General features: G+C 41.2%; 1 protein-coding gene across 1 annotated transcript; it reads right to left on the bottom strand.

The window, feature by feature from the left end:
• Positions 1-3,728: 3,728 nt before the first annotated feature.
• On the bottom strand, positions 3,729-4,931 carry LOC123628665 (ferritin heavy chain-like). Its single transcript, XM_045538548.1, has one exon. The coding sequence runs from the start codon at positions 4,892-4,894 to the stop codon at positions 4,337-4,339; it is 558 nt and encodes a 185-aa protein (XP_045394504.1). The 5' UTR covers positions 4,895-4,931; the 3' UTR covers positions 3,729-4,336.
• Positions 4,932-25,088: the final 20,157 nt, after the last annotated feature.

The following is a 25,088-nucleotide window of genomic DNA, read 5'->3' as shown; positions in this document are numbered from 1 at the left end:
CATGCTATAAAAGGGGTATAATTTTGGGTCTGTCAAGGAACATGTTCATGTCTGCCACATTGAGAAGTTGTATAAGTGGAAGTGTGCGGCTTGATAAAGCTGGGTTAGGTATATTCCTGAGATCTGCTAGGCTGCTAAAATAAAAAAAAAAATTCACAGTTATTCACCGCAGCTTTGCATATGGAATAAAAGTGATTTTGTTTAAAAGTCATAATTAATATACATGAATGAAAGTCTACTAGGAGTCTCAAGATAATGACACATGAATTATTGTGTGTTTATTTTGATTAAGAGCCAAAACAAGAATATTTCTGTCTTGGAGTAAAATAACTTGTTGTTCCAGAATGTAAGAGAGGATGTTGAAAGACAAAGTCTGAATGAATATAGAAAGCTACAGAAGATTCATAAAAAAGAAAATCTGAATGTGAACATAAACTTGTTTAATTTTTTTTCCATATCTGGTTCAAAAAAAATCTGGTTTACATTTGATGGGTTTGTTCATAAGATTTTCAAAAAGAGCTGGTGGGTCCTTTAGAATCGAATGCTATATTGAAGCAAACCCAGAATTTAGTTTGTTCTTTGTGAAAAGGACTAAATTTTGTTGGCATATTGGTCTGCTCTTAAAATTAGATTGTAAACGATTATTATTCTTCTGTATTAGTTTCCTATGGTGGCTGTAATAAATTACCATGAAATTGGTGGCTTAAACCAACGAACATTTATTTTCTTACAAGTCAGAAATCTGCAATCAGTTTCACTGAGCTAAAATCAGGGTGTCAACAGGGCTGCATTAATTTTGGAAGCTCCAGGGTAAAATCTGTTTCCTTGCCTTTTCTAGTTTATAGAGCTATGTATTTGTGGCTCATAACTCCTTCCTGAATCTTCAAAGCCAACAGTGTAGAATTTTGCTTCAGTTGTCACATTGCCTTTTGCTTTTGTAGTCAAATTTCCCTCTTCATCCCTATTATAAGGGCACTTTGAATATATTTTGGGCCAACCCAGATTATTCATAAAAATCTCCTCATCTCAATATCCTTAGCTTAACCACACTTGTAAAGTCCCACTTGCAAAATATAAAGTAACATTCATAGATTTCTAGGGATTAGGACCTGAATATCTTAGGAGGCCATGTGCAGTCTACCACATCACCTTATACGTATTCTGCCCAAATAGCAGAGATTCTCTCTCACCTGAATATCCCTTTGTCTTAACGTCATCATGCCATTTATTATTCTCTTAAAGAACAAACAAGTTCTGCATTTCTAAAGTCTTAAAGACTTTACTATATTTACTTAAACATTGTCCTCCCACTGAATTAATAGATAGCTAAGCTACAACCAATAATGTTCCTGGGCTCATGATTCTATGTTAAGTGATCACACATCCAGGCAACTTTTAATTTTAGCATTCCCAAAATTGAATCCTAAATAAAAATGGAAATAAAATAATGACTCGTCGTAGATTTTGCAATTAAAACTACCTTTCAGATTTCTCACAAGGCCCTTGGCAAGCCATAAACATTTATTCTTTCATTTTAGTAAAAAAAGAGGCACTAGAAATCATTTAATTTTTCTGACATGTTACATATATTGCCTGTACCCCACCCGAGTCAGAGCTTTAAGCATGTACCAGGAAATTCTTTCTACACACAGCAATGAAGATAAGGTCAAAGGTTAACTCCCCACATTCTGAAAGGTAGAGCCAAAGTCCACATTGAAATCAGAAATAGGCTGATTTTGTCATGCACTCGGAGCAGATACTGAAGGCCACAGTCTGGAACAAGGTAATGGTCAAAATGGGACCAGCACCCTTCTGGGTGTTAAAATACCTCAACCATCCTCTATCCATTAGCTGGCTGGCTGTGCCATAGTCTCTCCTCCCCCCTTCAGGTGAGCGTACACAGTCACATGACTTCAATATCAACTATAGGATGATGTCTTCCATATGTATCTTCAAAACCTGACATCATCCCATTAGCTCTTGATGGGGGAGGCATTCATTTCTCCAGCTATCTGCATGCCATTTGGGCATGCATCTCTAATAGGAATCCCAGATTTCATAAGACCTGCATTCCCCACCCCTCCACCCCAGGGGCCCTACCTCAGACATCCCCAGGTTGATAATAGTACCACCATCAACCCAGGTGCTCACATCCAAACCCCAGAACCTGAAATATTTTTTCAATCTCCCATTCCTCACCTCTTGTCCATGACCAAATCTCGTTGACTTGTCCAAAAAGATTTGGTACTTGTCTTCCTCTCCTAGTTTCCTCAGCCACCAAGGCACTTCAAGCCACACTAGTTTTTCCACCTAGACCAGCCACAATGGATGGAAGGGTCTCCACCTTCAACTCTCCCCCTACATTCTTCAAAGCAGCCACAGTCACTGGCTTAACATTCAGAGGGATCTAGTCTACTTTATATTCAGTATCACAAATTTCACCTTCAGCCTTGACCTTGTATTTTTCGGCATTCTTATTCAGGATTTTTTTTTTTTTTTTTTTTGAGACAGAGTCTCACTTTGTTGCCCGGGCTAGAGTGAGTGCCTTGGCGTCAGCCTAGCTCACAGCAACCTCAAACTCCTGGGCTTAAGCGATCCTCCTGCCTCAGCCTCCCGAGTAGCTGGGACTACAGGCATGTGCCACCATGCTCGGCTAATTTTTTCTATATATATTTTTAGTTGTCCAGATAATTTTTGTTTCTATTTTTAGTAGAGACGGGGTCTCGCTCAGGCTGGTGTCTAACTCCTGACCTCGAGTGATCCACCTGCCTTGGCCTCCCAGAGTGCTAGGATTACAGGCGTGAGTGACCACGCCCGGCCCAGGTATTTTTTTTTAACTGTGTTACTTTATTGGAATAAATGATACAACTGAAGGAAAAAAAAAAAACATGAGTGGAGGTTTCATAAGGACAGTATGCAGAAAATCACCCCCTCCCCCTGTTCTGTAGGGAAGCCAGCCTAAGGCTCAGTCCCAACATCACTGTCGCGCAGGGTGAACATGTCAAAGAAGGACTCTGCCATCCCATCACACAGAGACCCCATCTTGCTGCCTAGAATCAATAAAAGTTAACATTTCCATATCTAAAAATCAAAAGTGTTCATGTAAACTTGAACACCCCTTTATTTTAAGCCCTCCCTAATCAATCCCATTCCCTTCACTTCTTCCCCAGAGGTAACCACTATGATGAATTCCAGACCATGTTTTGTACTGTCCCATGCACTTGGATGCATAGACATCAGGGCCCCAGACAGCCCACCCCACATCACTCCACCCCACTCCACCGGACATGCTTGCAGAGTTTTTAAGGGGAAGACTATGTGTTTTCCAGGGGCCTGTGGAGTACCTATTGCCCTCCATCCATGGAGTTGCTGAGCTGCATGGGGATGGGGTATGTTTGGGTGGGTGGAGAGACCCCCGGGTACCCACTTTAATCCTGTGCAGGGATTTGCCCTAATTCCTCAACGGTGAGAGTTTTGCACATAAAAATCAACTGGACGACTTTACTGCTTTAAGAACCAGATAACTTTATTGGAAGGAATGGTAAAACTGAAAGGAACAAACTTCAGTGAACGTTCTGAAAGGGCAATGTGCACACCTGGCTGGTGGCCTGACCTGGGAAGGTACACATAGCTGGGGGGACAGTCCCAGATCAGTTCTTCCTGTCGCAGCCACCCAGGGTGAGCTTGTCAAAGAGGGATTCTGCCTTGCCATCTTCCAGGGCCCCCCTCTTGCTACCTAGAATCAATGAACAATAATATTTGCAAATTTTAAAACACAAGTTTGATGTAAAGTTGAAGACCCCTTTATTTTAATCCCTACCCAATACGAGTCCTGTCATTTGTTCTGCAGAGGCAGTCACTATAAGCAATTCTAGACCATGTTTGACACTGTACCATGCACACACACCCACATATACGGGCCCCAGACCGCTCACCCCACCACTCCTCACTTTACCCCAACCCACATGTCCACAAGTTTGTACAGGGGAGACTAATTTCTTGTTTACCAGGGGCCAATGCAGTACCTTTCCCCTCCATCCGTGGAGATCTTGAGCTGCAGTGCATGGGTTATGTATGCGTGGGTGGAGAGCCCCCCTGGATACCTGTTTTAAACCCGCACGCAGGGATTTGCCCTTATTCCTCAAACGTGAGAGGTCTGCACACACAAATCAACTAGACAACTTTATTGCTCGAAGAACCAGATAACTTTATTGGACACAACGGTAAAACTGAAAGGAAAAAACTTAAGTCAACTTCTGAAGGGGAAATATGCTCGCCCGACTACTTTGTGGCCTGAGCCGGGGAAGGGACCCGTGGCTGTGGGGACAGTCCCAGCTCAGTTCTCCTTGCCATCGCCGCTGCCGCCACCGCCCAGGGTGAGCTTGTCAAAGAGGCACTCCGCCAGGCCGGCGTCTGGGGCCCCCATGTTGCGCAGGTTGGTGAGGTAGCCACCCAGCTCCTCCATGGTCTTGACGGGCTCCGGCAGGCAGTGGCTCTCCAGGAAGCGGCAGAGCTGCACGTCGCCCCTGTCGGTGGCCAGCTCGTGCAGCTCCAGGAGGCTCTGGTTGATGATCTTCTCCAGGCGGAAGGCGCACGTCATGGCCTGCAGGGCGCCCTCCCAGTCGTCCTCCTCGGGCTTCCTGATGTCGCCAAGGCAGATGCGGCCACCGCGCCGGTTCTGCAGGCCCATCAGCTCCTCGGCGTGCTCCCTCTCCTGGTGCGACCGGCGCAGGAAGTAGCGGGAGAAGTGCTTCAGGGCCACGTCGTCGCGGTCGAAGTAGAAGGCCACGGAGAGGTGCGCGTAGGAGGCGCGGAGCTCCAGGCTGATGTGGCTGTTGACGGCGGCCTCACAGTCGGGGTGGTAGTTGTGGCGCACCTGAGAGATGGCGGCCATGATGGGTAGCGCAGGCGCGGCGAGCAGAAAAAACGCGAAGACGCCTGGGGAGCGCAGGCTGCGGAGTGGGCAGTGGCGGTGTTGGCGGCCGCGGGGCCCTCGGGGTAAACCCAGGGTGGGTGAGGGCGGTGGCCGGCGGAGGGCAGACTCCTGGCCGGGTGGTGGAAAAATGGCGGCGGGTGGGCCCGGGACCGGAAGTGGGCCTGGGGGCCGTTATGGTCCGGCCCAGGAAGGGTGGGTGTGAGCGCAGAGTTCCGTGGGCAATTCCGGGTGACTCTGGACTGACCTTTTGACCCATATAATATTTTTTCAAGTTATTTTCCATTCCTGAGATACTTCCCTTAGGATAATGGTCTCCAATTCCATCCACGTTGCTGAAAAAGACGTTACCTTATTCCTCTTTATGGCTGTGTAGTACTCTATGATATATATATATATCATATATATATGTATAAATATGCCATGTTTTCTTCACCCACTCATGATTTGTTGGGCACTTAGGTTGATTTCAGTAATGGAAAAACAAACACTATGTGTACTCTCTAATAATTCGGAGCTAACTCATGGGCACACAGGGACTCAAAGAGATGTAAAGGTCATTGGAAATCAAGAAGAGGGAAGGGGGGAGGGGTAAAACTTTACCTATTGTGAGCACTGTTTGGGTGATTGGCACACTAAAAGCCCTGACTTAAGCATTATAAAAAGTATCCATATAACAAAAACATTTGTATCCCCTTAATAGTTTGAAATAAATAAATTTATGACTATAAATGCAACCATTTTGAGTTAATCACCTGGATGATTTCTTATAGCACCCTATTTGCATATTGTCCAAATGCGATTGTTACCTAATATGTTTCTGTGATGTCTTTAGTTATATTTAGTATCACCAAGCTTTATTTGAATGGCCGCACTCCTCAGTGACTTCAGCAGCTGTACCAGTGCCACTTTGGATAACCTTTTCACTTAGTTCCTAGATGTTATTAAATCATCGACCTCCACTTCTCTCCTTGTTTCTTCTCATAATAAAGTCCCCTCTTCTCCAACAGCTGAGCACCACCTCCAAAATCTCAGTGGATCTTTCCACTTTTTCATCCTTCTCACACTTTTTAACGTATTCTTCACTCTTTTTATTCTCTCTACTGTCTCAATCTTGCCCCACAATCCTAGAAACACAGTTTGTTGAGAATTGAATATTTTTCCTTGCAAGCAGTGGTCCAAAGCCTGGAAGAAGTGGTAGTCAGTTGGTGCATGGTCTGGTCAATACAGTGGATGACAGAGAGTTTCCAAGTCCGGCTTCTGTAGTTTGAGCAGCGTTGTTTTTTTGTGACATGGGGTCCCGCAAGGCGATTGGCCTGTCTCTATTAACCAATATCAGCCGCTTCATCACAAGCATCCTCATCATTTTACACAGTTGGTTGCAGTAGACATCCACTGTCATCGACTGACCAGGTTTCATGAAGATATAGTGGATAACACCAGGCCTGGACCACCAAACAGACACCATTAACTTTTTTTGGATGAATATTCAGTTCTGTACTGTTTCCACCCTTCATGTTTATCCAGCCATTGTGCCGAACACTCGCGATTGTCAAATGACTCCATTTCTCATCACATACAACAATACGGTGTAGAAATGCCTCACCTTTATGGCGTGACAGCAAAGAAAGGCAAGCTTTGAGATGATTTCATTTCTGATGTTCATTTAATTCATACGGTACCCATCTATCCAGCTTCTTCACCTTGCCCATTTGTTTCAAATGGTCCAGTACTGTTGCAACAGTAACATCAATCCTTCCTGTTAATTCACACATAGGTCGAGATGAATTCACTTCCACTACAGCTTTCAGCTTATCATTATCTACCTGGTCTCATGCCATCTTCAGGTTTCTTTTATGCTACAGACTATTTTTCTATCTAGAAGAAATATTGCCTACATTTCTCTACACAGGCAGGGCAAAATATAAGCATAAAAATATTATAAACCCCTTTGCCAAAAGGGAAACAACCATCAAATTCCCCTATTATTCCCTGGCTACAATGAGGATAAGACCAAAAAGACTACACAAGAGTTATCAGAATAGAAAATATGAGTCACTGTTTCTTTTTTTCCCCTCAAACTGAAATTAGCATGTTTTATATAATAAACTATACATTTCCAGAGGCCAATACATATTGCTTAAAAAAGTACAAATACATTCTGAAAGTTTTCTTTATCCATATTTTGATGCGGAAAAAGTTAAGCCTTTTAGTCTGTATCACATGACACATTTATCCAGAAACTGAGGAAAAACTAAACCACACTACCAATAGTTCTCAGCACAGTGATGACTTTTCCTATAAGTAGGTATCACTGGTTTAATGTCTTCCTAGTGCATCTGTGGATGCCATTCATATTACTGTACATAAATGTGTACTCATTTGATTATTTCTTTGTAAGTGCTCTTAGGTTATGTCTGTGTTTGTGTGTGTGTGTGTATTGTATTTCCCTGACTAAATCCCAAGTTTCTTCTCTTCCATCCCTATGAGGCTTCTCGTATTGTTTTTTAGAAATTAAAGCATAATTTACCTACAACAAAATTCACATTTTTTGATGGCTAGTTCCAAGAGTTTTGACAAGAACATACAGCTGTGTAACTACCACCACAATTGAAACATTGAAAGGCTGGTCTTGGTGGCTCATACCTGTAATCCCAGAATTTTGGGAGGCTAGAGTGAGGGGATCGCTTGAGCCCAGCCTGGGCAACATAGTGAGACCCTGTCTCTACAAAACATGAAAAAACTAGCCAGACATGGTGGCATGCAACTGTAGTTCCAGCTGAGGTGGAAGGATAGCTTGAACCCAGGAGTTTGAGGCTGCAGTGAACTATGATTGAGCCACTGCACACAAGCCTGAGTGACAGAGTGAGACCTTGTCTCCCAAAGAAAAAAAAATTAAAAAGAAATTAAAAAAATATATATTTTCTGCATTATTCATAGTTTAAAAAGAAAAAAAAACTAACACCAATGTAAATAGACATGGAACACTTCCATTCCTCCCAGAAATCCCTCATCTTGTGTCCTGTTGTAGTGAACCCCTCCTTCACCTGCTGTGGTTTTTACTGTTATGATTTCTTTTCAATTTGGTCTTGAGGTCTCTCTTCAGAGTGGTGATAGTCTAGGAGCACCCTAGCCAGGAGGGAAGTCAGGTTCAGGTGTGTCAGTCAGGTGAGAAACAGATGAGTCCGCACAACCACATACAGAACATAACAGAAGCGTTTTACTACGCACAGATCTATGAGAGAAGAGGGGTGGCCACAGGGCTGACAGGTAGTCTGGAGACAGTAGGGAGCTCAACCAGTGGGTGGGGAGCAAGAGAGGATCTGTGGGAATATGCTTTTCTTAAGGTCCATGGGCGTACTCCCTTAGGCTTTCTCTTGCAGACTGGCTGAAGAAAACATGCAGGAAGGGGAAAACTTATTTACATGACTGTTGTTAAAAATTAGTTTTTTAACCGTGGTTAGCACTGTAGGGTGTGTTGAGTTTTGGGTCAGTAAGATGAGGAACAAGCAGGCTGTATCACAAACAACCACACACAGAGGGAAAGTTATGTTTATTTTTACATTTTATGGTTATTTTTACATGTTATTTTTACATGGTTATTTTTACATGTCAACTTGACTAGGCTAAGGGATGCCCAGAGAGCAGGTAAAACAGTATTTCTGGATGTGTCTGTAAGGATGCTTCCGGCAGAGGTCAGCATTTGAATCAGCAGACTGAGTAAAGAAGGTCTACCCACATTGACATCCCCAGTCGGTTGAGGGCCTAAATAGAACAAAAAGGTGGAGGAAGGGTGAATTACCCCTTTCACTCCTTGAGCTGTAATATCCACCTTCTCCTGCCCTTGGCCATTGTAGCTCCTCCTAAGCCAGGCCTTAGGACTCAGACTGAATTACACCACCTGCTTTCCTGGGTCTCCAGTTTGCAGACAGCTCATGGTGAGACTTCTAGTTTTCATACTTGCATGAGCCAATTCTCATAATAAATATACTTTTATGTATCTCTATATATCCTGTTGGTTCTGTTCCTCTGGAAAACCCTGACTAGCACAGGATGGAATGCATATATTTTTCATACACGATTTGGGGGGGCTAGTGGCAGAATGCTATCAACTAAATGTTTATGTGCCCCCAAAGTTGACATGTTGAAGCCCTATCCTCCAGTGTGATGCTATATGAAGAGGGGCCCTTTGGGATGTAATTAGGTTTAGGTGAGGTCATGAGGGTGGGGACTTGGTCTGATGGTCCTTACAAGAAGAGACCCCAGAAAGCTTGCTCGCTCGCTCTCTCTCTCAGTCTCCACCCCATCTGCCATGTGAGCCCACAGAGAGAAAGTGGCCATCTGTGAGTCAAGAAGACAGCCCTCACCAGAAAACGACCGTGCTGTCACCCTGGTCTCAGACTTCCAATCTCCAGAACTGTGAGAAATAAATTTCTGTTGTTTAAGCCACTCAGTATGGTATTTTGTTAAGGCAGCTCAGGCAGACTAAGACACCTGGGGAACTGGAAAATAATACTGATCCCTCTATTTAAACTCACTAAATCATATCCTCATATAAGTATTGAATAAAAAACGATAAAAATATACTGTAATTTCAACATCATTGAATTAGCAAATATCCAAAGGGACTTGGAAACCCCTCATTTCCACTGATGTTGTGCACAGATACACACACACAATTTTGTCCATGTTGTTTTTAGCACAAACTGGTCTGTCTTATACCATAGATTATCACCTATGGCCTACAAGCCAAATTTAGACAACCATATTTTTCTGATAAAGTTTTATTGGAACAGAACCGTGCCCATTTATCTACATATTGCTTGTTGCTGGGTTTGCACTGCAAAGTGATGAGACGGAGACCATATGACCCTCAAAGCCTAAAATATTTACTATGTAATTTCTTACAGAAATGTTTGCTGACACCTATTCATATTAACAGATCCTAAATTTACCTAAAAATAGTCACCAAATATTTTTAACATTTCAGCTGTCTTTCTGCATCCAACATGCTCATTGCAGCTTTATCATGGATTTCCTATTACCACCACCCTTTGGCACAAAGCAATTGCCTGAGTTAATTTAATCTAAGATGCTAATGATTTAATCAATTATCTCCACAAAGATGTGATGGCAGACACTGTCGATCATTGATCTAAAAGCCATTCTACTCCTTCTTCCCTACTAAGAGAACACTAAACTTTTAGGAGTGACAATGTGGAAAGCTCCTTGGGATAAATCATAATTAGTCAAATCAATCATGAAAAATTTTTTTCCATTTCTAGATGCCTGCTTTCTAAGTATCTCCTGCTGCTAGGGTTTGCCACATGACAGTTCTGACCTAAGATGTCAATGGAAATAACCTGTATTTCTGATAAAATTTTACTTGCCTGATAAAAGTGATAGAAATTTGTGAAAAGAAATCATTTGACCCCATAGTTGTCATCCTGATTGGACGCTGGTGTGAGGACGTGATGCCAGGTGCAGGGGCAGCCATTTTGTAACCATGAAGATAAGGCCAAGTGAATTGCAGAACCTAGCGTAGTGCCCTGTCATAATTGAGCCAGAGGTATATTCTGGCATTTCCTACCCCCCAGACTTCCTGATTAATGAACACAATTAACCTTACTGCTTAAGCTACTTTGTGGGTATTCTAATAGTTATGATTCATCTAACACATACAAGAAGATTATAAGGAAAAGGCATCTTTTTCTGGTCAAAATGTACAGACTTGCAGTTATAAGAGAAATAAATTCTGAGGACCTAATATACAGCATAGCAACTATAGTTACTAATAATGTACTGTATACTTGAGGTAATGGATGTGTTAATTAGATTGATGGTGGTAATCATTTAACAGTGTATATGTAAATCAAAGCATCACACTGTGCACCTTGACTATATACAAGTTTTGTCATTTGTATCTCAATAAAGCTGAAGAAAAGAAAAAAATTAAACCCATCTTCCCCTTGCTTTTAAATAGCAAGTATTTGTCTCGTGCATGCTATTTATGAGGTACAATTTTAGGTACTTTCCAGACATTTCCCATGTTGTCACACAACAAGCCTGTGAGATATGGATCCTCCCTATTTCAAATGGGAGAACATGGCATCCGAGTAGTATCGCTATCTGAAGCCTCACAGCTAGTCAGTGATGGAGTCAGAATCATCAAGCTTTGGAAGGAGGTAATGTCCTTGCATCATTTCTCCTCTTCTGTTATCTCATTTTTGAGAAGCTATGTGATCCACATTACATAGGTGACTTTATTTAAGCACCAGGCATATGGAATGAGTCTCTTCATTTCTTTTTTATATACATGATTGGCAGTTAGGTTTGTGGGTGGTGTGTGAATGTCCCTTGTAGTGTTCAGACCCAGAGTCCATGCTCTCCCTGTGGAATCCAGCCTGTAATGACCTATTTCACCCTTAATGACCCATGTCCACTGAACACACAGGTCTCTAAACCTTGCCTGCATCTCATACTGGCTGCTATTTCAACCTGTAATACATAGCCAGGATTCTAGAAAGGGTTACCTGTACCTGTTGACTTCTCTGAAAGAATGAGTTTCTTTGTTTGAAGTTTTGGAAAAAGGTAACGTATCCACAATGTTCAGGAATGAAATATATCAATTGATTTATGATGAAGCCTTACTCTTGTCTCTGTCCCCAGTCTCTCAAATGTCTTCCTCTCCAGCCCCAACCAAAAGGTAAACTTTCTTGGAGTTTACTATATATATCCTTCTGGTTTAACTGTTTTCTGTTACTGGAACAGAATTCCTGAGACTAAGTAATTTATAAAGAAAATAGGTTCATTTATCTCACAGTTCTGCAGGCTGGGAAATTCAAGGGGCTTGGTGCTGAGGGCTTTTGTTCTGTATCATAACATGGCACAGAAGATCAAAGTGGAAGCAAACACATGTGAAAAGAGACCAAACATGAGGAGGAACCTCCCTTTATAACAACGCATTCCCTTGGGAACTAATCCATTCCTATGAGAACTAATCCAGTCTCTGAAGAGCAAGAACTCACTCATTACAGCAGGAAGGGCACCAAGCCATTCATGAAGGGTCTGCTCTGACAACCCAAATACCTCCCAGCAGGCCCTACCTCTCAACACTGCTGCACTGACAATTAAAGTTCAACATGAATTTTAGCAAGAACAAACCACATCCAAACCATGGCACTTACATACCTTTGTTTAATGCAGGTGGCAGACCTGGATATATACCCTTCCCCCCGTACCCAAGTAGTAACATAATTCACAATATCTTGCACCTTGCTTTTGTTCCTCCTTAACGATATGAACGAATGAAATCTTTTCACACAGAGTCTCATTCTGTCACCCAGCTGGAGTACAGTGATGTCATCATAGCTCACTGCAACCTCCAATTCCTGGGCTCAATGGATCCTCCTGCCTCAGCCTCTCGAGTAGCTGGAACTACAGGTGCTCGTCACCACACCCAGCTAATTTTTCTATTTTTGTGGAGGTGGGGTCTTGTTCTCAGTCAGGCTGGTCTTGAACTCCTCACAGCAAGCAACCCTCCTACCTAGGCCTCCCAGTGTGCTAGGATTACAGGCGTGAACCACTGCACCCGGCCTGAAAGAATGAATTTTTAACAGTCAATTTTACATACTAGTCAGTGGTGACATTTGGGGACTTGAGATTCCTCCTTATGCTTCTCGCACCAGGACCAGCTACCAATTCCCCCACTTCACTGGTTCCATTCAGGCATCCTGAATCCAAACCTTAGCAGTTTCCAAACAATTTCATATAAATTATGAGGGTTTACTTTATGTAAACTATGTGCCACCTTGCAAAAACTAGTCCCCATAATTCCTTTAAACAAGATGCCACCAACCTTGGCTCTTCATCCCCCGGCTATATCATCTTCGACTAGAAGTAAAAGAAATTCAATCGGTGCTTATCATGCCCAGCAGAAATACTGTTTCCCAGGGCCAGCAACTTTTCTGCCCTCTAGTGGCAGTTTTCAAGATAATGCCTTACTTTTTGTTTCAGTTTACAAAGGATCTCTCTTTCTGTGTTCTCAGAAGCTGGATACACCTTTTACTTCCTTGTAGACAAATAACACCAAAATAAGTGCCTGTGTGTAAGTCTAGCCATTTTCCCTAGAGTATCTCTCTTGATAAGGAATCTTAAAAATCTTGGACAACCTCTTTGCTTGAATTTCCCAACTTGGGAGTATTCCTACCTTCTGCTCTCAACAAGGCGGTTTTGGGAGTTAGGATTGGTTTTCAGTCCCTGGTCTCCCACCGTCTTTCCTTCCCTGTCCTGTCATTCTCCTTCAAGGAAAGGGAGAAGCCAGGTGAGTGCTGTATATCAAGTGCTGCTGGGCCCTCCTCAGCAAGAAACTAACCGGGAAAATCACCCATTTCCCAACGTTCTGAGGTAGCTTCTGAGCTGAGTGATCAAAGATCGTAAAACGTGCCCAGCTCTGTTCTCTCCAATTATGAGTAGTGACCTTCAGGCCTTGAGTCACTCAGATTCTATGCATATATGGAAGTGTGAAAATTTAAACCAGATAAGCACACATTTTATAAAAGGGAAACAAACATTCTTTGAAAGTGTCTTGCACCTACTGAATTTTGTTCTCAAAGGCCCCTGACATGATGAAACATCTACCTCTTGGGGCTCCTTTCTCTGAAGTGCTTGTCAGACCACACTGGCAGCTCCAGAATGTGCTTGTCATTTGTATAATATAACTTCAGCCCGATCTAAAACTATGGATACCCTCTAAGGTTTCTTCTCTTCATTAAACGAATCTTTTACATTGTGCTTCAGATTGCTGTAAAAGCATGATTTAATTATTGTAGAAGTTCTTATTTAGGCACACAGAAATTTGTGCCACTGTAGGCATAGTTGCCAACTGCTAATGTTCATTCCCTCTAAAGCACCTCTCTACCAAGTCTTGAAATCATTTGCTCTTTCTCAATATCTTTTGGCTGTTTTCATAAGAAAAAGAATTACATAAGGAGTTTACAGAAATCTAAACCCAGTTATTTGTTTGACTGACAATTATTAGGTATGATTTCAAGTGAACTGTCATCTTATACTCTGGCCTCAAGGACAGAATAAAGTCCATTTCCCAATAAATAAATGTCATTGCCTTTTCATTCAGATCATTGTTACCTTAATTGAAAATATTTAGTCTGTAAAATTAACCAGCTCACTTTTGACTGCACAATCAAAATGATGGGAGATGGAATTTTCTAGGAAAGTAGCCAAACTGGTTCAAAATTACTTATACGTCAAGGCAGATTGCTTGTTGGTTTGCTCTGATGCCAGGACTCTTTGGTTGAAATACCAGCTCCAATGTTTACGTGTTCAATGACCTTGAGTCTATTATTATATAACCTCTTTGAGACTACATATGTTCATCAAAGAGTGGGGGTGATAATTGTGGGGAGTAATACCAACATTTTGGGGCATGGATTGAGTTAATTGAGATTAATTGCACTACTATAGGTAAGATAAAAATCGGGTTTTAGGATTTCACTTTTTGCCTAAGCTCTGTTTTTAATCCCTCAAAATAAAAATCTTATTGTTTTTGGTTTGCAAAAAAAAGAGTATTATTTTATAGACTTCTGATTTCCTAGCATGCCATAGAATAGAAAGAAAAGAAATTGAAGTGTATAAGCCGAGCATGCAAAAAAAGTAAACATTTTCATGTGTGTTATTGATGTTTTGGAATTCCAAAGTGATGTGGTACTATATGAAATCTCCTTATTATGTGTTTATCCATGGTTAACATTCATTCTATATCTCTTTTGAAATAATATCTATTGGATATCATAGATGAGTTAGAAAATGGGGAAAGGGGTCATAATCTGAGAGAATGGGAAGAGAGAGGGAGAAGTGTTATTCAAAGATTTTTAAAAATTGACTATGGATGAGATACTGGGTAGGTCATCCATTAAATATGTGACTAAAAATTTCATTCTGAGCTTCATACAGGTTACATGCAAATATGTAACATGTCTGTGTGTGTAAGGATGCAACTGGTAGATGGTATAAGCACGGGAGAAAGAATAGAGGTCAAACATTTAAAAGATGATGTGAACCAAAATGTTAGTAGTGATTATACCTTTTTAGTGGAATTGCAAGTGATTTGTTTTCTTTTTGTATGCTTTGGCATTAGAATTTTACATAATTAATATGTATTACTTTATAATTAGAAGAAATTAGAGTTGATAATCCTAAAAGTGACAATTCTGCAAAATGTCCATCATACACATTTAGAAGAACATTTATTGTTTTACTTGTTGTTGTTGTTGTTGTTGTGGAGACAAAGTCTCACTTTGTTGCCCGGGCTGGAGTGAGTGCCATGGCGTCAGCCTAGCTCACAGCAACCTCAAACTCTTGGGCTTAAGCAATCCTACTGCCTCAGCCTCCCGAGTAGCTGGGACTTCAGGCATGCACCACCATGCCCGGCTAATTTTTTCTATATATATTTTTACTTGGCCAGATAATTTCTTTCTATTTTGCTTTTTTTTAGTAGAGACGGGGTCTCGCTCTTTCTCAGGCTGGTCTCGAACTCCTGACCTCGAGCGATCCACCTGCCTCGGCCTCCCAGAGGGCTGGGATTACAGGCGTGAGCCATCGCGCCCAGCCCTGTTTTTTTAAAAAGCTTCATACATCTGTATTTCCTGAGTTTTCACCTGTGATTAAATTTTTAATAATGGAAAAGGAAATGTGTCATTTGAGAGGTTTCTGTTTTTTGGGATTGTCCTGAAATCAGTGCTGTATCTGGGACATACTTTTTCTACTTTTGACTTATTCAATATTAAAATATATTGAACTTTGCATATATTCATTTTTAGTGCAATTCACTGCAAATACGTAGTCTTTAGTAAATCATATAATATTCCTTATAACATGTCCAAATTAATCTTAGAATCACAGAATATTGGAATAATAATGTACCTTAGAGAAGATCTATTCCAGGGATAGAACATTGATGATTTTCGGCCATTTTTAGGTACATAGAGCACACATAGAGTACTTTAAAATACTATGTGACTAAAGTAAATAAAATATTTTATTTTAAAACAAGCAGCATTAATTCTCAAAGTCTTATGTTCAGCCAGATTTATAGATTTATGTAAATTCCAAGACTTCTTGGGGCAACTGAGTTTGCAACTCCCATTTATGGAGTTACCTAACTCCACTTTTCCTAATTTGGATTCCAAGCACAGGCATTTGAAATATCATCAGTGACCTGCGGTGCTTGCAAATAAATATGATTGTGAGACTTATTGACTAAATTTAAGCACTAAAAATTGAGTCAGGCTGGGAGCAGTGGTTCACACCTGTATTCCCAGTACTTTGGGAGGCCGAGGCAGAAGGTTTGTGTGAGTCCACGAGTTTGAGACCAGCCTGGGCAACATAGTGAGATCCTGTCTCTAAAAAAAAATTTGAAAAATTATCTGGGTGTGGTGGTGCACAGCCAGCTGCTCTGTGTAGTCCCAGCTACTCAGGAGGCTGAGGCAAGGGGATCACTTAAGCCCAGGAATTTGAGGCTGCAGTGAACTATGATTGTGCCACTGCACTCCAGCCTGGGCAACAGCGCAAAATTCTGTCTCTAAAAAAAGTAAATAAAAGAGGCCATAGCATTGGTATTTAGGGTGGTCTTTGTACTATGGGATAGATTAATCTGTCACTTTGAGCAGAGAATTGAGTATCATATATAAAAATTAGTAATAATCACTGCTACTTATTTACTATTTCTATGCCAGGAACTAAACTAGACATTTTATACACATCATCTTCTTGAACGCTCCGACGGCCTATAAGGTAGGTTTCTATTATCCCGTTCTACGGGTGAAGAAACTGAGGCTTAAAGGAATAACTTGTTCAGGTCACATAGCTACTAATTGGGTAGGTTTCCTTTTTATCTTTTAAACATTTTCCACCCCTCATACAAATATTAAAGGCTTGAGCTACTAGACCACATGTCTTTTGGGATTATATTCTAGCTTTGGAAATAACCCAACATAGTTTCTTCACTAGCCTGAGGTCTCTATTAGCAGCAATATGTAATTATGACATTCAGCTGCTATCTGTGTTCTAAACTTTGGAGATGGAGAGGAAGTAGAGAGGAATGTCTGGTGGAAGGGGGCCCCAAACAGATCCATTAAAAATCAAGGTGTTCATCTTATAAAGCGAGTACTGAACGACTACAACATCTTCTTGGAGCTGTTATTGTAGCTGCTTAATAGCACATACTATTGATGATGGGGATCATGTGATGAAAATCTCATAGTTGAACAGGCACAGTGATGATATTGAACTTATATTTCTAAGGGGAAATTATTTGGTGCAATCAGAGGTAAGGAAAACCCTCATTCCATTTTTTCCCTGTAAAATGTCAGAGCTGGAAATGTAAATAACTATAAATTTTGAAAAATATTAATGGGTTCTGACTGACCATATTAGAGAGAATCCAGAGTGAGCACCAAGATTTATTTATAATTTCTTGTCATGGAAAATATAGGCTGCAAGTTATTTAAAGTAACAAATCTGGTTTGCAGTCTTGTTTATTGTGTTCATTGAACCCAGACATTTGTTTATCTGATATTTCCCATATTTTGATCATACTTTTCAATTTATCTGGTCTTGTATCTTCAGAAGTTTTGGAGCACCTACCCAAAAGCAAATCAGAGAGAGGGTAATTAGCAGAGGAAGATTGCAAAGTCTGTCTTGTGCCAGGTGCATACTAAATCTAGTTATAGCTCCACATAAATCTCATTACCATGGTATTTCATTTTCGTATTCTCATCAGATTTTTGTACCTGCAGGGTTTTGCTGTTCTCTTGGAGTGGAAGCAACAGGTTGTGATGGAACCAGCTGTATAAGTTGGTTCCGAAAAAGAAACATCTTGTTTCATATGAGGTTGTGGACAGTACAGAGCAGAAAGGAAAGCAGAGTAAGGAGAGTTTGGCCCATGCCACTTCCCCCGTCTTCTTCCTCTGCCCAGCCCTCTCCTGTCTCTGCACGGGGTCCGGCAGGCTGCGATTTTCACAGCCAGGGCCTGAGCACCCAGCAGTCACCTGAGAACCAGGCCCGGCTGCACCCTGGGGAAGCATGCCTGCGCGCCTGGTGCTAGGGAAGGAGACAGAGGCAGCTGTTTGGTAAGGGCTCCCCTGTGCCATGCACAGTGTGAGGCAGCAGTGTGCAGGCACAAGGGACTTAATCTTTGGGGAAGCCAAACATAGAGGGACTCTTATTATCCCCGTTTTTCACTTGAGGAAACCTGCTCAGAGGGAGCAAATGAAGGTCCGAGATCACATGGCCAAAAAGAGGTGAACTGAGATCTGGAACCAGACCCCTGGATTCCATCACTGTCGTCGGCTGGGCAGCCTCTGACCCGCCCCCTCTGAAAGGGCAGCGGACTGCACAGTGTGGCCCTCGAGAATCCTATGAATGGTGAAAACCTCAAATGTGGGCACTCACAGGCAGGGGCACAGATTGCTGCAACACTTGATGTGACACCTGTTGTAAAATAATACAGATCATGAAGAGCATTGGAGTATCATATGTGCTTTTTAGTCCATCACTCAGGGCAGAATTACACAGGTTATTTGTATCCCTCTCAAAGCATATATTAATATTTGGCTACTGATAATTGTTTGTTGCTCTATCAGATGTGTAATCATTCAAATGAATAGGTGTTTAATCTGAAAATAGGCTTGATAATTGTGTTTTGAATAAAATACACTTATAAGTAATCCCGCTCATTAATAATTAAAAACCATTAAAAGTTTCTTGATTTGCCTCTGTTAGGCCAGATCACAGGTTTTACATATTATTATGATTTAATTTACCAATGTCCACAACATAGGACAGAAAGATGTATTCACAGCACTGGCTACTACTCCTTATCTCTAGTCTTCTTTTGGAATCAGTGAGAGTATAAATAAATAAAAAACGATTAATATATCAACCTGACCATCACTCCTTTTTTTTGTATTTTTTGTTATGGTTTCCCATGACTCCTAAATCCCCATGTAAGAGCCCCTGCCCCATTAAGCTCATGCCAGCCAGTGTGTCCCCTCTGCCCCATCCCTGTTGCCATCACTGTCCTCTGACCTTAGACCTTCCCTGCCGTGAATAAAGCCACCGGCACCTCAGTCAGGGTCTTCAGCCCCAGCATAGTTCCTAGCTTCCTGCTGGGAATTCAACAGGCCTAGGAGGCCCCAGCCAACTCCCTGGCCTCCCAGGGCCTTCCCCGCTCAGAGTCAATGAGGACGTCTCTCCCCGTCTCCCTCAGCCAGCTGCTCCCACCAGGGCCACTGCCCACACCCCTCACCATTGGAAACTGCTCCTCTGAAATCACTGATTCAAACGCCCCCCACTGACCATGCCTTCCACCCCCCAACTCTCTATGGGATAGCTCCCCTTGGATGTCTCACAGACGCCTCCTACCCAAGGCGACAGAAACTGAGAGGAGTCAGGAGCACTGTCACAGATTTAAACACTTTAATATAATGGGCTGATGGTGGCAGCCTGGGCTCCCTCTCTATGGCAGTTTTGGGGGCTGGATGGGGCTGTTGATGAGGTCCTGCCCGGCTCTGAGACCCAGGAACCTCTACTTCTTCCTGGGTTGGGGCATCTCATCAACCTGAGAGTGGGTGTCGTCCCCAGAGAGGCGGCTGAGCTGCTGGTTCTGGCTCACTGGAGTCTCCACGTGTTCAGGGCTGACGCGCACCCTGCGGTTGTTGTCGGCTTCCTTCACCACCAGCTCCAGGATATTCGAGATCAGGTACTCCAGGATGCCCGTGAGGAAACCGGGAGTGACCGAGCTCAGGCTCTGGGCATAGCGACCCTCTCGCAGGAGGCGGCCCACGTGGCTAACCGGGCACTGCAGCTCTGCCCTCGCGGAGCGGGAGACGGCCTGCCTCCTACGCCTACGGGAGTCTGGACTGTGTTCGTTCCCAGACATCATGTCTGCTGGGCTTTTCCCCAATTAGCACAGCTTGACTTCCTGCTGGCCTGGGCCTCTCAGGATACCAGTGCTTATCCCTGCCCCTTGTATCCCTGTGCTCCAGCCCCGCATTGCTCAGGGAGCTGCCTTTGTGACAACGTAGACTTTGTGATGCCATTGGTGTCCACTGGGCTCTGGTCAGGCCTCAGCCTAGAAATGCCCATGAGAGGAACCTTGTCACCCCAATGACTGGACTGGTTTTTTTTTGTTTGTTTGTTTGTTTTTTGTTTTTTAAGAAACTCTAACTTTCTACTTGACTTTAACATTTTAGCAAAACAAAACAAAATAAAACAAAAAAAACCATGTCAATGGAACCATTGCTCTGTCTTTAGGATACCCTTTCAGTTTCTCTGATTCTAGCCTTGTGTTGCTTCTGAGCTCATTTACAACCCTCTGTAAGTTATATATCACTGATAGACATGCTGAATGCCTTGCCCTGTAGAAGTCCATCTGTTTCTCCTCTTAGGTTATAATAAAACCCATTTGCCTCCATTTATTTAAATATACATGATCAATATTTCTGTCTGTTCTTTAGATCTGCTTTTTAACTACTTATATTTATCTGCCAATTTCCTCATGAGTTAAATTCTTTCAACACATTTCCATTTCGTAGATGTATGAATGTCATTTTACTCTCACAATATATTTTAACTATTTTGGAGTTCACATCGATATGCCCAGTGCATTCACCTATCAGAGCCAGATAAACTGTGACAGAGATGTGCACCTTATGCTCAGACTCTAAGAATATCTTTTCTTGTTTCTTCTAGGTGAATCCAAAGCAAAATAGGACTTTGTTGATTCTCTGTTTTTCTCATTTTAATTTCAATATTTAATTTCTATTTTGATTTTTCTCTCTACTAATTTTATCTTTGTTTTGTTTTTGTTCATTTACATTAGATAAGTTATTCTTATTGTTGATAAAATGGTTGGGAATTTGGTTTTAGGATATGACCATCTGGAGATCTCTGAAAATGGGTTAATGTTTTATAGAAACCTGGTCTCTATTGTGTGAGAAACAACAGAAAATCTTGTTTGTCAGTCTTTTTATTTGTTTGTGTACTTGTCTAGTTTTAACTCATCTCAATTAAGAAATTTTTATCCCCTTGGAGGAAAACAGTTTTTTGACATCTGAATCAGGGAAGTTTACTATTTCTGCCTATACTTGACCCATGGGTGAAATTGTAGAATGGAAGCTATATTCTCTGTGTCTATATTTCTGTGTGTCTGTAATTCTGAAATACCTTCACCTCTGATTGTGTGAGTATGTAAAGCTTTCCTGTCTTTGGATGCTACTGATAGATTATAAAGTTTCTTTGGGTTATATAAATTAAATATTCCTAAAATTCCTTGAGAATGAGGAAATTGAAGTATAATATTTTAAATACGCTAGATTTAAACAATATATATTCTCCCAGAAACCAACTCACAACCATTTTAAGAATTCAGATTTACATAACTTATGTAAATCTTTGGTGAACAAGACTAGTTTAATAGTTCAGGGTTAATGAAAATAACTATGTTTTCCATTATTTATCAGTATTAGGTACAACGCAAGTATACATTTTTATGCTACTTAGGTTTGTTGTTTTAAAACTTACAAATTTTTATTGATCACATGAACTAGCATTACATCTATTTAATGTTTAAGATTATGAAAAATATAAACTTATATTTAAGCAACTGAATCGTTGTTCTCAAAACTTGTATTTCTTCAATAATAATGTTTTGTATTATGTCAGCTTGAAGATAATTTCCAAGATTTTTAGATAATGCAAGACATTGGACAGATATTATATTGAGTTATTTAATGGACATTCAATGGATGCCTAGATATTTTATAGGATAGAATATTAAAATATTCACAATGAAGCATAATTTCACTTTATATAATTTTGCTTCTTATTTGTACATGCTATAAAAGGGGTATAATTTTGGGTCTGTCAAGGAACATGTTCATGTCTGCCACATTGAGAAGTTGTATAAGTGGAAGTGTGCGGCTTGATAAAGCTGGGTTAGGTATATTCCTGAGATCTGCTAGGCTGCTAAAATAAAAAAAAACTTCACAGTTATTCACCGCAGCTTTGCATATGGAATTAAAGTGATTTTGTTTAAAAGTCATAATTAATATACATGAATGAAAGTCTACTAGGAGTCTCAAGATAATGACACATGAATTATTGTGTGTTTATTTTGATTAAGAGCCAAAACAAGAATATTTCTGTCTTGGAGTAAAATAACTTGTTGTTCCAGAATGTAAGAGAGGATGTTGAAAGACAAAGTCTGAATGAATATAGAAAGCTACAGAAGATTCATAAAAAAGAAAATCTGAATGTGAACATAAACTTGTTTAATTTTTTTTCCATATCTGGTTCAAAAAAAATCTGGTTTACATTTGATGGGTTTGTTCATAAGATTTTCAAAAAGAGCTGGTGGGTCCTTTAGAATCGAATGCTATATTGAAGCAAACCCAGAATTTAGTTTGTTCTTTGTGAAAAGGACTAAATTTTGTTGGCATATTGGTCTGCTCTTAAAATTAGATTGTAAACGATTATTATTCTTCTGTATTAGTTTCCTATGGTGGCTGTAATAAATTACCATGAAATTGGTGGCTTAAACCAACGAACATTTATTTTCTTACAAGTCAGAAATCTGCAATCAGTTTCACTGAGCTAAAATCAGGGTGTCAACAGGGCTGCATTAATTTTGGAAGCTCCAGGGTAAAATCTGTTTCCTTGCCTTTTCTAGTTTATAGAGCTATGTATTTGTGGCTCATAACTCCTTCCTGAATCTTCAAAGCCAACAGTGTAGAATTTTGCTTCGGTTGTCACATTGCCTTTTGCTTTTGTAGTCAAATTTCCCTCTTCATCCCTGTTATAAGGGCACTTTGAATATATTTTGGGCCAACCCAGATTATTCATAATAATCTCCTCATCTCAATATCCTTAGCTTAACCACACTTGTAAAGTCCCACTTGCAAACTATAAAGTAACATTCATAGATTTCTAGGGATTAGGACCTGAATATCTTAGGAGGCCACGTGCAGTCTACCACATCACCTTATACGTATTCTGCCCAAATAGCAGAGATTCTCTCTCACCTGAATATCCCTTTGTCTTAACGTCATCATGCCATTTATTATTCTCTTAAAGAACAAACAAGTTCTGCATTTCTAAAGTCTTAAAGACTTTACTATATTTACTTAAACATTGTCCTCCCACTGAATTAATAGATAGCTAAGCTACAACCAATAATGTTCCTGGGCTCAGGATTCTATGTTAAGTGATCACACATCCAGGCAACTTTTAATTTTAGCATTCCCAAAATTGAATCCTAAATAAAAATGGAAATAAAATAATGACTCGTCGTAGCTTTTGCAATTAAAACTACCTTTCAGATTTCTCACAAGGCCCTTTGCAAGCCATAAACTTTTATTCTTTCATTTTAGTAAAAAAAGAGGCACTAGAAATCATTTAATTTTTCTGACATGTTACATATATTGCCTGTACCCCACCCGAGTCAGAGCTTTAAGCATGTACCAGGAAATTCTTTCTACACACAGCAATGAAGATAAGGTCAAAGGTTAACTACCCACATCCTGAAAGGTAGAGCCAAAGTCCACATTGAAATCAGAAATAGGCTGATTTTGTCATGCACTCGGAGCAGATACTGAAGGCCACAGTCTGGAACAAGGTAATGGTCAAAATGGGACCAGCACCCTTCTGGGTGTTAAAATACCTCAACCATCCTGTATCCATTAGCTGGCTGGCTGTGCCATAGTCTCTCCTCCCCCCTTCAGGTGAGCGTACACAGTCACATGACTTCAATATCAACTATAAGATGATGTCTTCCATATGTATCTTCAAAACCTGACATCATCCCATTAGCTCTTGATGGGGGAGGCATTCATTTCTCCAGCTATCTGCATGCCATTTGGGCATGCATCTCTAATAGGAATCCCAGATTTCATAAGACCTGCATTCCCCACCCCTCCACCCCAGGGGCCCTACCTCAGACATCCCCAGGTTGATAATAGTACCACCATCAACCCAGGTGCTCACATCCAAACCCCAGAACCTGAAATAGTTTTTCAATCTCCCATTCCTCACCTCTTGTCCATGACCAAATCTCGTTGACTTGTCCAAAAAGATTTGGTACTTGTCTTCCTCTCCTAGTTTCCTCAGCCACCAAGGCACTTCAAGCCACACTAGTTTTTCCACCTAGACCAGCCACAATGGATGGAAGGGTCTCCACCTTCAACTCTCCCCCTACATTCTTCAAAGCAGCCACAGTCACTGGCTTAACATTCAGAGGGATCTAGTCTACTTTATATTCAGTATCACAAATTTCACCTTCAGCCTTGACCTTGTATTTTTCGGCATTCTTATTCAGGATTTTTTTTTTTTTTTGAGACAGAGTCTCACTTTGTTGCCCGGGCTAGAGTGAGTGCCTTGGCGTCAGCCTAGCTCACAGCAACCTCAAACTCCTGGGCTTAAGCGATCCTCCTGCCTCAGCCTCCCGAGTAGCTGGGACTACAGGCATGTGCCACCATGCTAGGCTAATTTTTTCTATATATATTTTTAGTTGTCCAGATAATTTTTGTTTCTATTTTTAGTAGAGACAGGGTCTCGCTCAGGCTGCTGTCTAACTCCTGACCTCGAGTGATCCACCTGCCTTGGCCTCCCAGAGTGCTAGGATTACAGGCGTCAGTGACCACGCCCGGCCCAGGTATTTTTTTTTTAACTGTGTTACTTTATTGGAATAAATGATACAACTGAAGGAAAAAAAAAAACATGAGTGGAGGTTTCATAAGGACAGTATGTAGAAAATCACCCCCTCCCCCTGTTCTGTAGGGAAGCCAGCCTAAGGCTCAGTCCCAATATCACTGTCGCGCAGGGTGAACATGTCAAAGAAGGACTCTGCCATCCCATCACACAGAGACCCCATCTTGCTGCCTAGAATCAATAAAAGTTAACACTTCCATATCTACAAATCAAAAGTGTTCATGTAAACTTGAACACCCCTTTATTTTAAGCCCTCCCTAATCAATCCCATTCCCTTCACTTCTTCCCCAGAGGTAACCACTATGATGAATTCCAGACCATGTTTTGTACTGTCCCATGCACTTGGATGCATAGACATCAGGGCCCCAGA

This window comes from Lemur catta, chromosome X, assembly GCF_020740605.2.
Source record: "Lemur catta isolate mLemCat1 chromosome X, mLemCat1.pri, whole genome shotgun sequence".
In the NCBI taxonomy this organism is placed as follows: Eukaryota; Metazoa; Chordata; class Mammalia; order Primates; family Lemuridae; genus Lemur; species Lemur catta.
Note: the sequence above shows the minus strand (reverse complement) of the source record. Positions and strands in the feature narration are given on the sequence as shown.

Excerpts from the sequence above, each read along its gene's own strand:
- LOC123628665 (XM_045538548.1), bottom strand. The coding sequence starts at position 4,894 with ATGGCCGCCATCTCTCAGGTGCGCCACAACTACCACCCCGACTGTGAG.